Source organism: Plectropomus leopardus, chromosome 23 (assembly GCF_026936395.1).
Source record: "Plectropomus leopardus strain MGB_pleo_1.0 chromosome 23, ASM2693639v1, whole genome shotgun sequence".
Lineage (NCBI taxonomy): Eukaryota > Metazoa > Chordata > Actinopteri > Perciformes > Serranidae > Plectropomus > Plectropomus leopardus.
In genome coordinates this window covers 17435841-17450255 of record NC_142198.1, presented here as the reverse complement: position 1 = coordinate 17450255, position 14415 = coordinate 17435841, and the positions used below count along the sequence as shown (strand labels likewise).

The 14415-nt window shown below is 34.2% G+C and overlaps 1 protein-coding gene and 1 non-coding gene across 2 annotated transcripts; one reads left to right on the top strand and one right to left on the bottom strand.

The window, feature by feature from the left end:
- Positions 1–5064: 5064 nt before the first annotated feature.
- Positions 5065–10118, bottom strand: trmt10b (tRNA methyltransferase 10B). Its single transcript, XM_042512515.2, has 8 exons — positions 9779–10118; positions 8437–8548; positions 8195–8328; positions 7253–7405; positions 6944–7022; positions 6606–6673; positions 6196–6319; positions 5065–5679 (listed from the first exon to the last, which is right to left on the bottom strand). The coding sequence occupies exons 1-8, from the start codon at positions 9908–9910 to the stop codon at positions 5543–5545; spliced, it is 939 nt and encodes a 312-aa protein (XP_042368449.1). The 5' UTR covers positions 9911–10118; the 3' UTR covers positions 5065–5542.
- A 3746-nt stretch (positions 10119–13864) lies between these two features.
- On the top strand, positions 13865–14081 carry LOC121962545 (small nucleolar RNA U3). Its single transcript, XR_006107130.2, has one exon. It is a non-coding gene; the product is annotated as a small nucleolar RNA U3 (small nucleolar RNA).
- Positions 14082–14415: the final 334 nt, after the last annotated feature.

Below are 14415 nucleotides of genomic sequence, written 5' to 3'. Positions count from 1 at the left end.
TGTGTCATGTCTTCTTTGCCTTTGCTCTTAATGTGAGTCCTGTTGTGTCATATTTGTATACATACAGTTGAACAGGCAGCAGTTTTACAGGTAAACTGCAAATATGCATAAACAATGTGAAATGCATAAATTGTACAATAATTAATATATTTACACCATGCATTAACAAGTGTGTTTTTTTTTTTTGTTTTTTTTTAAATAACAGCTACATTTTAATGCCAGTGGTGACATGCTCACTAGCTTGCTAAACTTTTAGCCTTGGTAACTTGTAGATAGTACCATCTACAGTATGTTGCTGTTTCCCAACAGCCACCAGATATTAAAACCATGCACATCAGATATCAAACATGCACTTCTTTCAGCTGTCATCAGTAAGCCCAAATGCTCAGCATGTAAAAACCGCTAATTTTGCACAAGCATCACCACATGTTGGTGCATTTCTCATGGTGGGCTGTTGCTCCTTCACACGGAGCCTGTTTATGGGCCAGCTGCTTGGTCGGACACTCACATATAACTTAGTTGTTCCTAGGAATCAATTTAACACAATGCAGGGCGCCTGTGCCAAGTTCCCAGAAAATGAGTGCACTGGTTTCTGCCAAGACAGAAATCTCTCTACTTAGTAGTTTATCTGAAATGTCATGATTCGCTGTTGATGGTGACAGAGTGGATTTATGGGTTTGCAATATTTAACCTAATAATTAAAAAAGTCACGAGGCTCATTTAGGAGAGCAAAGGTACGCAATAAATCTTGTGTGTCTGTGAATAGAATATGGAAACCCTGAGAGGCAAGTGAGAAAAAAACTAACTTTTATACCATATAAATAAATAAATACAATTTAAAAATATGACATATAAACTTTTAAATAAGTTTATATAAAAGTAACGTAGGAAAATAATACTGACCAAAAAAATCACTGTCCAAAAATGTTTGTTTTTACCTATTTTTAATTGATAAATTGAAAAACTACAACTCAATGACCAAAACTTTTTTCCATGTTTTTGCTGAAAAAATTTTTCAACCACCTGTTTCACCTATGAAAAATTAAAGAACTTAAAATGATCATAGCATATTCTTTTCTTTTCTACTTCTTCTTCTTTTCTAGTCATAAACACAGAAGAAAACACAACTTCTATTAGAATTTTAAAAAATTTCACACTCGCCTCTCAGGGCTTCCGTACTAATGGGTCAGCAGAGAAGCTTAAAACAATGCTGGTCACCAGTTTGTCTTTTTCTGTTTTTGTTTTTGTTTTTTGACATTGTAAAGCTGAGATAAAATAAATAGTTATAAGTTATAGCGCTTTTTTCTATAAAAAGTTTTCTGTGTTTTCATGTCAATAAGACTAATGAGGGCTAATGACCAATTTCAACTCTTAAAACCTTTTTCAATAAAAGTTAAAAAAAAAAAAACAACTTAATTTTTGGGATTCTTTTTGTTTTTAATTCCTCTCCTAAAAAGTAAAATGTGAAACAGATCAATATAATACATAGTAAATAAATAAGCTCCTCTTTTGCTTCGTTTGACATCTTCTCACGGTTGTCAGTATTTGACGGATGATTGAGCATTGTTTTCAGTTCATTTTGTCGAACCTGTTCAGACGGGTGCAGAGTTATTGCCGCAGATGGTGTTGATGGAGTTTGGTAATTTCAGGTCACAGACAAAATGCAGACATGTATGGTGTCTAAACTTGCCTTTTAATCATGCTTACAGATTTGGCGTGATAAAAGGATCCGCTGACGTCTGCCAGTAAACCTACTATCTGGACATGTCGCAACATTGAATGACACATTTTACTTTCGATATTTGCCTTTTTCTTTGGCATTGACGGCAGCCACGCGTTGGGTGTTTTTTGGCCACTCGGTGTGGGTGAGGGGATGGTTTCATAAGGAACTAGAAATACTGCCACATGGTCTCCACACACCTGTCAAGTTGCACTTATAGTTTACATGCACGTGTGTGAAAACATGCATGCTTCACACGCAGGTGATCTGTACAGTCAGCACGGTTTAGAGGTAGAAACGCAGGTTTCCTGTTTTAGGAAGTCACAGTGACCATGATTTTGACCTTCAAACACTAGATTTTTATCAGTACATACTTGACTCCAAGTGAACGTTTGTATCAAATTGGAAAAAACATCATGAAGGCCATCCTCTCTGAAATGAGACAGATGGAAGGTCAAAGTGACCTTCGAACACCAAATTCTAATCAGCTTATTGTTGAGTCCACGCAAATGTTTGGGCCAAGTTTGAAGAAATTCCCTCACGATGAAATCGAGGCTGACGAGGTCACAGTGAGGTCGCCTTTGACCTCTGATCACCAAAATCTAAACTGCTCATCACTGAGTCTGAGTGAATATTTGTGCCAAATTTGAACAAAGTCCATCCAGGCGATCTTCACAAGAATGTGCCAGACGGATAGACAGACAGACAGAAAACATGATGCCTCCAGCATTGGCTATTGCTGGCATGGAGGCAAAAAAAAAAAAAAAATGTCAGTGCATACCCTCTAAAAGTGAAAATACCTCTTTGGGTGTGCAGAGACTTTGAAGACTTTTTTCAAGGATTAAAACAAATGTGTTTGCATGTGCACGGGGTTGAGTGGGGTTGCTGGTAAAGCAGTCTGGATGCTACACTTATAAGATTTTCTGCAGTGAGGTTGATGAAAAAACATGAAATGAAGAGTGAGGAGAAGGAGAATGATGAGAAAATCACTCCCTGAACTCTCATTCCTCCAAGGAAAATAAGATGAGAGTATTTTTTCTACAGAAGTGCTATAAATACATCCTGATTTGAAGATATTTCAACTCTATATATTAATTTTTGACATTTAGTGGAGCATATTGATGATGTAAAGTTCAACGCAAACACATCTGGAACTGGTTAGAGCCAAAAGTTAGAGATGAATAAGGGAACATAAATAATTAAAAATGTCAGATTCAACAGAAACAACGTTAACATTTTTTTTTAGCAAAAAATAAAAAAAAAATCAAACATAATTTGGCATTTGTTGCTGCTCAGTGTTTGTGCATCAAATAATCTGTTTAATCTCAAATAACTAAAACAAACAGAGATGGAGAGAGAGCACAGACCGGCTAACATTCACTGTTGGAGGACACAAACTCAATGTCTCACAAAGTCAATTCAACCTGAGGCTGGTTGTACAAAAAACAGACGTTACTCTGTTTTAAATGAGCATTGTAAATTCATATTTAATGCAATCCTTATTCGTAACATTTTTTTCTGTTGCATCATAGTGTGTTTTTTGTGAGGGCGCTTTATACAAAGCTAGAAATTTGTAGTCCTTTATAGAAGTATGTCTAAAGTATTCTGTCACTGGTATTTACTGGTTTTGATCAAATCTGTGCACTTTTTTAAGTCCTCTACAATAAAATATGATTAAAACAACTTTGTATTAAAAGGGGCGCTATGTGACGTTCAGAGCAAACATGTTTGCTATGTCAGGATGTAGTGGAGGAATTAATGCTGCCTTATCTAAATGTCAAATGTTATTTAGTTAAAGTGTAATAGTAGTAATATTTGTAGTAGAAGTAGCTGAAGCTCAGTTGTCCGTTCTCTATGATTGGATATGGATGTGGTCATAAAGCGCCCTCTGCTGGCCAGAAGATGCATTTCATTCATACACATAATTAAAACATTACGAATCATTCAAACCGTCTTCAGCATCGTGTGTGAGGTAGACAACACTTTCAGGCAGAAAATGGGGAAAAAACATATTTTTTAAAATTTTATGCACTTGTTTAAAAGTCATTTTTGTCATCATTTTTAGTTTTTTTTTTTGCTTATTTTCCAGTAATTTTCTTGTAACTTTTAAAAAATTAAGTCACTAAAACAAAATAATGACTTTTTTACAACAATAATTACTTAGTATCTTAACATAAGAACTAAGTATCTCAATCTTCAGTTCGTGTCTCAAAATAATAACTTAAATATATTAAACTAAAAATATTGACTTGGTATCTCAAAATAATGACTAACTACCTCAAAAAATAGTGAATTACTTTATCAAATTAAGGGATTAGACCAAAGACTGCAGTAAACCCGTCTTTGCATCTGGCTTTGCTCCTCTCCAGCGTTCACTGACTGAGACATCTGCACCAACCTGAAGAAAGCTTGCAAGAACTAGATAAATTAGATTCAAGTTAATGTTAATTATAGAGAGATCATCAGAGGTGTCGAATTTTCACACGACAATCTCAAAAAAATGAGAAACTTTCCCAGAAAATGTTCTAAAAAAAAAACTTTGTATCTCAAAATAGTCAGTTAGTATCAAAGCGGTGACTTAGCATCTTAAAGAAACTCTGAAAATAAGTCATTATTTTGAGAAAGTTTCTCATTTTTATGACTCACAGAATCATTTTTTTATTTTTTCTTTTAGCTTTCTACTAATTTCCTGCTATTTTTCGGGCCATGTGCTGTTACTACGTCCCACTGCAGCTTAAAGGCGCGACAACTCTGTCCCCCAAATCCATGATTGTACCTTTTATTTAGAACGGCAAAGGAGGCGTAACGGCGCGACATTCCCGCCTTGAACAGGCCGTGTGAAAGCGGCTACGGTTGGTTTATATGGATCTCCTTTCAAAATTCAAGATGTTTTTTATCATTTGACACGGCTGCTTTGAAAATAACAGCTGTATGAGTAAAATTTTCAACATAACCCACAAAATATTTAAAAAATTTGAACTGAAAAGTTCTGTGCTTTAATGAAAACGCACAAAAAAAGCTGTTCTCATGAAGAATCCCACATCTGCGTCACTGAAATTTCCACCGGAAACTGGATGATTCAGACGAACGCGGATAAGGAGTATAAATATTTACCAGAGGAACTGTGATCCAGAGTTTTTTTGGAAAGCATGACACCGTCTGCCTCCTTTCAGACTATAACAGTAAAATAAAAAAATAAAACTGAAAAGTAAATATATATCAGGCTAAAGTGTTGATTTAAGTGTCCAGAGAAGCTGCCTGGAAGCTATTCGTCATTTAAACACATTTGACAATATAAGCCCGTTCAAGACTCAAACAAAGACACGCTGCCAACAAACACCGACTCTGTTAGATCATTTAATTAACCCTTTAAAACCAGAGTTAAATGGCTTGATTTCTTTGAAAAGCTCGAAAGGAAGGCAATGAGCAAAGAAAGACAAAATGACCCTAAAATTTGCAAGAAATGGGTCAAAAAAAAATGAGCTAAACTTATTTCAACACTTTTTCCACACACATTTTCCTCATAATAGCCCGAAACACTCTCTTCTCACACTTCACAATGCTGAAATGTTGTATCTTACTTGATTTTAAGATTTTTGGTTTACAGTTTTATGATTTCATGATTTTTTTAAAAAATTGAATTCCCTCGATGTTCTGTTTTATGTTTCTGTCTATTACAAACGCACAGCGCATAATAGTGTGTTATATTTCCTCAACCGGGCACTTATCGCATCAGATTGACTCCCGTCAGGTTAATTAACATGATTAATCATAATCCAAAAAGGTTTCTGTAAAAAGTATAAATTAAGATGAATCCAGGTGCTACGTTTGTGATGGAGAGACAGGAAGCGGCGGGGTGTCCTCTGGTGCAACAATAAAACCCTTCCCCTGGGGGAACCATGTCTGCAGAGCTTCTGTCCAGCTGCCGGTTTTGCAAAACGTCAATAAGATGTCAAACACTGTGGACAAAGAGAGAAACTGCATTAATAACAAATAAAAAGTGCTCATTAAAATATAATTAAAGGTAAACTCTGCAGGATTTTCCTAAACAACATAACAGTGTATAGAATTGTATAATTTTATATCAGGGCTGAAGCTTACCAGTATTTTAATTATCGATTAATGTTCCTGTTATTTTCTAGATTACTCGATTAATTTTGTGGTCTAGAAAATATCAGAAAACAGTTTAAAAAAAACAAAAAAACATCCCAGTGTTTAAATGTCCGAGCTGACGTCACTGCATGTCTTGTTTTGTCAGACTGAATTCAAAGATATTCAGATTTTATCATAAAAAGAGAGAAAAGTACGAAATCTTCATATTTAATTGGCTGAAAACAGCACATTCTACTATGTTTGCACGAAAAATTACTTTTAACGATTGCTCCATCATTAAAGTAGTTGGCAGATTTTTCTGTAAAAACAACCGATTGATCAGTCGACGTATCCTTGCAGCTCTAAATGAAACGATCACTCACCCTGATTAACAGCGAGGATCTTTGAGTGGAAGTTCTTGGCGTTGTTTTTCTTCACCATGTACTCGTCTATGGGCAGCCTCGCCGTGCGGACGCTCAGTTGTCTCGCCCTCGTGAAGCTCAACTTCTGCAGGGGGGAGCGCAAGATAAGATAAAATAAGATACGATACGATACGATACGATACGATAAGGGTTCACTGACTGTGAGTCGTATAATTACTGTAAAAATATAAATATCATTGCACACTAAGTTTTAAAATATTGACAAATGAAATAATTGCCCACATGTTACACAGTATACATACAAAATATATTTATTAATAACATAAAGACGCATTAATAACAAGAACTGGATTTTATTCAAGCTGAACAGAAAACAGAAGAAGTCTGTGTTGTGTGTTAATGTAAAATACCTTCTGGATGCTCTCATCCACGAGGCCGCCGAGGACGTACACCTTATCAGCGTCGACTGTTTCTAAAGCTGAAAATAATCAAAAATAAAATTAAAGAAAAACAACACTAAATATGGACACATAGCATGAGCATTAGCTTTCATTCAGGGGTTTTAAATTTTATTTGACATTATTTCTGTGTTTTACGACATCTTAATGTCAAATGTGATTTAGGTAAAGTGTTAGTAGTAATATTTACAGTAGAAGTAGCTGAAGCTCAGTTGAATAATGCGCCCTCTGCTGGCCAGAAGATGCATTTCATTCATACACATAATTAAAATACTTTGAATCATTCAAACCGTCTTCAGCATCTGGTGTGAGGTAGACGACACTTTCAGGCGGAAAAAGGTCCAGGCAGCTTTCTTCTGTTATGTCCATCTGAATCAAACAGACAAAGGGCATGAAAAATAAAAAATAATCGTACTTTGTTGCTTAATAATTAAACTATTCCTTTTTTAGATTATGTAGCATTTTATTATTATTATTTTATTATTTTTTTTAGTTTGGGGCTAAACTAACATTTAAAATACTTGTCTGCAAAAGCAGCTTTGTCCTCCCTTTTAGAAATATTGAGCCGTGAATATCAGGATGTGAACGACAAAAATCACCATGTATTTGAGGAAGCCTTCGTTCATCCTCAGGCACTCTCTGTAGAGACGGCTGTCCTCTCTCAGGTCAGTCAGGACAACGTGAAACGGTCGAGTCGCCTTCTTGTTCGAGCCGTACAGCCTTCGTAACTGTCCAGCCAGCCGACTGATCTCCTGAACCACACACACACACACACACACACACACACACACACACAGTGAAGGACAGGTGAATAAATGCAGACGGGTGAATGTATCTCTTTGGAAAACCATGATCTGGAACAAAACCGGGTGTGTAGTATAGAAGCCCATTCCCACCTTTGTGATGGAAAAAAAAGCAAGTCACTAAAATGAGAAAATTTCTAAAATTATGACTTATAAAATAATGACATATCACAATATTGAAAAACTTTCTCAAAATAATGATTTAATGTTCCAAAATAAAGAGTCAGTATCTTAAAAGAATGACTGATAACCTCAACGATAATTACTTAGTATCTTAAAATAATGACAAATATCTCAAAATAATGCCTAATTACCTTTAAAAAAAACATAGTTTCTCAAAATAGAGAATTAGTTTATCAAAAATAATGACTTAGTATCTAAAAGTAATGACTAACTACCAAAATAACATAGTTTCTCAAAATAGAGAATATGTTTAGCAAAATAATAACTCAAGTATCTCAAAATAATGACTTGACATCTTAAATTAATGTAGTATTGGTATAATAAAATAATGTCTAAGTATCTCAAAAAAAGTTTGTATCACAAAATAATGACTTAGTATCTCAAAAAATAGATACTGTATAAAAAAAAATCACTCAGAATCTTAAAATAATAAATCAAAGAAGCTGTGAAAAACATGTCTTAGTGTCATTTCTCATCATTTTGAGAAAATTTCTCATTTTTTTGACTCAAAAACCGTCTTTTGGAGACTCAGTGATGCTGTTTTGGGGCACTGACCTTGTCAGACATGCTGTCCGTCATACTCAGGTCAACGCAGAGTTTGAGCCCCGCCGACTGAGCCTCGGCTAGTCGCTCTCTGGTGATCGCTTTCATGACCCTTTTGGTAAACTGAGGATTATCTGCGCTGGTGCCTGTATGACAAAAAACACAGGAAAGACAGATGTTCTGCTTATGAAAGCTCGAGAGTAAAATGAGCAAAAGCAAAACGTCTGTTTGGACTCTGTTGACGTGATGTGTACCCGAATCCTGCTGCTCCCGGTTCAGCTTCCTCCGCTGCTTCTCTTCTTTCCTCTTGCTTTTCTTGGCCGCCAGCTGCCTCTCCCAGTGCCGCTGCTTCCTCAGCACATTTTTCTGTTCAGTTATCGGACAAAAACACCATTAACAGTGCAGATTAACTCAATACGTCAATGGTATTTTAAGACAAACTAAATAACTAAACATTTGGAAACCAGGCACCTATGCAGACTTTGGTTGGATGTTCAGGTTGTTATCAATGTGTCTTTAATCTTTTTTAAAGGGTTTTGAAAATATTTAGTCTTGTGGGTCACAGAAGTGTTTGAAATTATGGTCAATTGTATATTTTATCAACCAGTGTAACCTAAAAACATTCAAATTACCTAAATAAGAAAGATTTGGTTTTCAACTTTAAGTTAAAACCCATCCACAAATGATAAGATTTGCCTGCTTTGATGTGTTTAAATTGTAATATAAATATGTTTGGTGTTTTTAGGAGACACATCAAGCTGCTAAGGGACTGTTTGTTATTTATGAGAGAGGAGGGGTTGATGCAAAAAAGAGAAAGCATGTCAAATATCTTCTAAGCAGTGGGAATATTTTTTTATTTTGGCGTAGGAAAGAGGCATACAAATTGTTGTACGATAGACTTAAAAAAACATGCATTTGGAAGGCATGTTTTCTTAAAAAATTGTACAAAAAAAAAAAAATACACCATTCATCATAATCAGAAACTGTAAAAACAAAAATTATTGTTGGATTTTTAAATTTCTAATGATGCATGACTCTAATAGTTCTAATAATGAAAACTAACCAGCATGCATGAAAAGAGTGAAAAACTGACACTTTTTTATTTTAACTATAGGATTTGGTCTTGAACTTTTAACTTTTAAACATCAAATGGTAACTTTTTAAAATCTCACAGCTAGTATATGTTGGATGGAGACTCGCATTTTTTTTCTAAAATTACTCAGAGGCTTAAGTTTAAAAAAAAATGTAGCTTTGAAAAAAGGTCACACCCCAGCTACTCCCCTAAATAAATAAATAACAGTCCCTTTAAAAAAAAGAAAAAAGATGTTTGTTTTCATTGTGTTTCTGTTGTTTTTGCCATTTTCAGTTCTGTGTAAATATTTTTTCATTCATTTATATTTCAGTGGTTTAAAATTACCTTACGTGTCTATTTCTTCCTTTAAAACATACAGCATTAACAATCATGTAATTAGTAAATCAAATAAGCAAACATTAAATGAATATGGAAACTTTAATACTTTAGCTCCTACTCTGGAAACGCAGGTTTTAGGAGGTTTTAATGTATTCCGTATTTAAAATGAAAGTAATCAAACTTACTGAAAACGGTGCCGCTTGTCTCTCGGGTCTGTCTTCCGGCGCATCCGTCTCCACGTCTATCTGAAGCAGATCCATGTCCTCTGAGACTCCGTTCAGCTGATGTTCACAAACATCTGGACCAATCTGAGCCATCTCTGTCTCGTTATTTGTGTCATTTAACGGCCAAAAAAATCACATTTGTGTTGATATCGTAGCGCTAAATATTCCCGAAATGATCGTTTTCCTGCAGTCTATGAAATGACACATTAAAAGCAACAAATGAGTGAAAAAGAGGCAGAAAAAGAGGAAACGGTCCGCGCTGGAAAAGTGTTGTTTCCATGTGAGCGGCGCGTGTGGATGACGTCAGAGTAAACAAAGCGGGGAAGGGGGCGGGGACAAGAGATGACGTACAGTAGTAAAAGTATGAGAAATTTGTTGAAAATACAGTATAATTAACAAACTTTAGGCGACATCTTGCAAGATATTACATAGAATTTATTACACAGAATTTTGATTATATATATATATATATTATATATAATGAATTTTAACAATATGGCACCATATTATATTATTTAAAAAAAAGCTAAAAAGACATTTTTTAAATAACTTTTACAATATGATGCATTTAAAACAAACCCTGGCATTTTTAAACGTCATTATTAATTGTTTGTTTGCTTGTTTTTTTATTTTCAAAAATTCTTCTTTTATTTTTATTTTATTTTCTATGTATCCGTATTTATTTCTGTAAATGAACTTGTGTACAATATAGAAATTTAAAAAAAGAAGACAATATTGTCCATTCAGGCGGACATTAACCAAATATTGGGGATTTTTTGGTATTTGTTTGATGTTTAAAATAATTACTAAAACATTCAGTATTTTGGATTAGTAGCAGTGGGGTAGTTTTATTTCCACCAACACACCAGCAGAGGGCAGCGTAATGCTGATATAACTGCAATTGAATTGGACATATATGAAATTATATTAATTTGTGCCATTAATTTTCTCTTTTGGACAATTGTCTGACTTTATTACACGCCTCCTAAAGTACTTTGTACTCCAGTATCAGTAAAACAAGAGAAATCTTAGTACTCTTAAATAGTACTAGGTTCCACTTAAACAGCTTCCTTTTTTGCTGTTTTTCTACTTGTATTTTTCAGTTTTTGGGTTCTGTGTACACATACTTTTTGTTGGATAATGTCTTACTCCACTGTTTTAAGTTACATATGTATATTTTGTACTTTGATCCTTGTTTTGTGTGTGTTTGTTAGTTAAAAGCACTTTGCATGTTAAATCAAATGACATAAACTAATGTATTTCCACACTGCAGTGTTAGTGCAAGTAATTGCATTAAATATAACAAATTGAAAATAGTTTAATGATTTCTTCCCAACCTTTACTGCTGGAGAGGTTACTTTTGAAATGTAATAGGTTAAAGATTACTAGTCTAAAATGTAATACCTTGCATAACTATTTTGATTACTTCATCAACATAGTGTAACGTACTATATCTGATTACTTTTTTATCACTTTCTAACCAATGTATTAAACAGGGCAATAAAGCTAAAAAGGCTTAAAAACATAAATGCATAAATGTTAAGCTCAGATTTGTCTCAAGGGCTTTGCTGGCACACATTGTCCAAAAATATGCCTAAAAAAGGGGAAAAAAAAAGATGTAGAGCAACAAAATGAATGTTTTATTCAACATATAAACCTTTTAATTAAAGTATATTTATTAATGTGTGAGATGTTTGTAAACACAAACATTTTTGGATAGTATTTGTAATTTAATCACATTTTCTCTTAGTAACTGTAACTTATTACAAATACATTGATTTGTTAATGTAATAACTGTAACTAGTTACAACACAGCCGATCTTTAATGTTACTTTCCAGCTTATTATAATTGAAGCTGCATTTTTAAGTCTTTTTGGAAATTACACCAAATAATTAACAGTCGGATCGAAAATAGCACACAATAATAATAATAAAAATAACCTACGACTAAAAAAAAGGGGGAAAAAAGGTCTTCCTGTCTTTATTACGCATGCGCAAAACGGCGCGATTTCCTAAAGGAATACTTTACATGGCGGTTGGTGGTGAGTAAATCCTTTCTTATTTTAGCCTATTTTTAAAATATCTTCGACATTGAATATATAGTTAAAACACGTGTAGCGTGTTAAGCGTCTTGCGTTTTCTGTGAGGGTGCGGAGAGACTTTAGCTAAGACAAAATAAAGAGTTCAGACGGTTGTTCAGTTAAAAGTGACGTTAGCTAGCGTTAGCATCTGCTTATTGAACTAGCGCAACAGCGTCCTAGTTTTAACGCTGTCTTATAAAAATAAACATTTTCACGGTGTTTCTACAAACATGAAATAGTTTGAAGTTGATAACGATAGAAAGATGAAGCTTTGTGAGTCGTGTGTCTTCTAAAAATGTGTTACGGTCGTGGTGGACCGACGATGCTAGCCAGAGCTAAAAAGTCGGCTAACGCTAAGTTAAAGGTCAAAACCGTACGTTAGCGCTAACTAGTTAAGTTAGCACACACATTTTTTTTTCTTTTTTTTTTTTAGCTTTTTGGACAATTTAATTCTACGTTTTAAAATATACCATCTAATGTTACAGTGAATGCAGCATTTCTGAACGAAAACTAACATGCAGTCTTAATAAAAACACACAGGATTGTTGAACTTTACACAAATGCCACTAAAAACTATTGTAAACAGAAAGGTGGTGTTGTATTTTGGCGTGTTTCGGCACCAGCATTGAAGGGCTAGTATACCTTTTACAAGCCACCACATTTTATTGCATTTATTTAATTATTTAGTTTATTTATTTATTGATTTTTTGCAATTGGCCCACCACTTTGGATGACAACTTTACTTATAGGTGGAAAACTAACATATAAAAAAGCCATTGATTTCTACTCTGTGGTCCAGCAGACAGCAGTACAACAGTAATAGTAATAATAAACTTATAAAGAAGCGTTAAACAATATTTTCTGTTTATTTTCTTTATCTGAAGTGTAATTATATTATTATAGTGTACAGCAGGCATTTAAACACAAAAAAATAAATTAAGTACAACATTAGAAATAAATAAAAAGACACAATGATACTCGTACCAAACTGGACAAGAAACTGAAAAAGCTTGAGAACATTTAGTAATTAGATAAACCATATTATATTGTTGTTGTTGTTTTTGTTTGTGCTTGCTGTAAATCTTTAACAGAACAGCTAAATGTTTAATTAAATTTCAAATAAGTAAGAAAGTATTTTTCCTGGATTGTTACAAAAACAACTTTTATAGCTTAAAGTATTTCATTGTATTTATATGTTGTTGTAAAACATGTTCTGCAAGTTTTCTTAAACAAGCTTATTTATTTAGACATTTTGAAAATCTCATCAAATCCCGCGATGTTTGATCACGCGCGGGAACTATCGTGTAGTGTTGTTTGTAGCCGGAAGCCAAAAAGTGATGCACATCTCCCTCGTCACTGTTTAACTATTTTTAACGTTAAAATTGGATTTTCTCGTCTTTTACTTGGTGCTATAATTTCGTCATTGTGTAGTTTTACATTGTTGGACTCCAGCATTCAGCCAATACACGAGTCGTGAAGATTGTTTATGATTTTAGTTTTAAAACAGATGGTTTTACTCTTATTGTTGTTAGCATTTGAGGCTAACAACATGCCATGCGGCATCACAGTAGCCAATGAGAGACTTGAAAGTTATATATTACCACACAGCATTGTGGGTATTCGAAATAAATATATTTTATACATGTTTTAACAATTTATAGAAACTTTTATCCTGGGAATAGCTGTCATTTATATGTTGCGCTTTATGTAGTTAGAAGAGTCGAGTTAAAATGTGTTTTTGGTGGGAAAAATTGTCATTATGATGCTTTTAAATGTTCTTATATCTTGTTCTCAAAGGCAGATGTTTGTTTATACTGTGGTTCAGTGCATTGTCTGGCCGTTTCAATGTGATTTGGGATCATTTTTGCAGTTAATATATCTGGTGTGAAGTGTTTGGATGTTAGCACCATGACGGTGACGCGCACGTTTGTCGTATTAGTAGTTGGGCAAGAGCGTTGGAGAAGTTAAGACTATACTTTCAGGGATCATTTCTATAGTTACTGACTTGAGAAATGTGTTTCTAAAGTGTTTGGTCTCGCTAACCACGATGAAGAGTCGGTGATACTTCGTCCTGAGCGCGAAGCGGGCAGAGAGACTTGATTCACTTCATATGCTTTCTGCTTTTGATGACCGTTCACTGTCTCCTCTGGGGACAATGAGGGACGGAGTATGATCAGAGTGGTGGCGCAATAATGTCAAAAATCAATGTACCTTTTACCACTAAGTCTGCTCAATGACTTATGTACTGTGTGGTATTATATATCCATAATTTATGGTTTTGTGGTAGTGATGACCAGATACACCGACTATTATAAATCAATGCTTTTCCAACTATTATCAGATATAGTGTTGGGTACATGTAGTCAGCTACTAACTTGAAGTATTTTGTACAATACTGTAAATTTAAACCCCACCCACTCCATTTCTCAACTGTATTTTATGTATTATTTGCAATAGTAACTTTGTAGATTATAATTTTTCTTACAAATGATGGGTTTATAAAATATGGTGCATATA

Excerpts from the sequence above, each read along its gene's own strand:
- trmt10b (XM_042512515.2), bottom strand. The coding sequence starts at position 9,910 with ATGGCTCAGATTGGTCCAGATGTTTGTGAACATCAGCTGAACGGAGTC. Across the intron at positions 8,549-9,778 it reads GACAAGCGGCACCGTTTTCA|AAAAATGTGCTGAGGAAGCA; the intron begins GTAAGTTTGATT and ends ATAACTGAACAG. Across the intron at positions 7,023-7,252 it reads AAGGCTTCCTCAAATACATG|ATGGACATAACAGAAGAAAG; the intron begins GTGATTTTTGTC and ends TGTTTGATTCAG.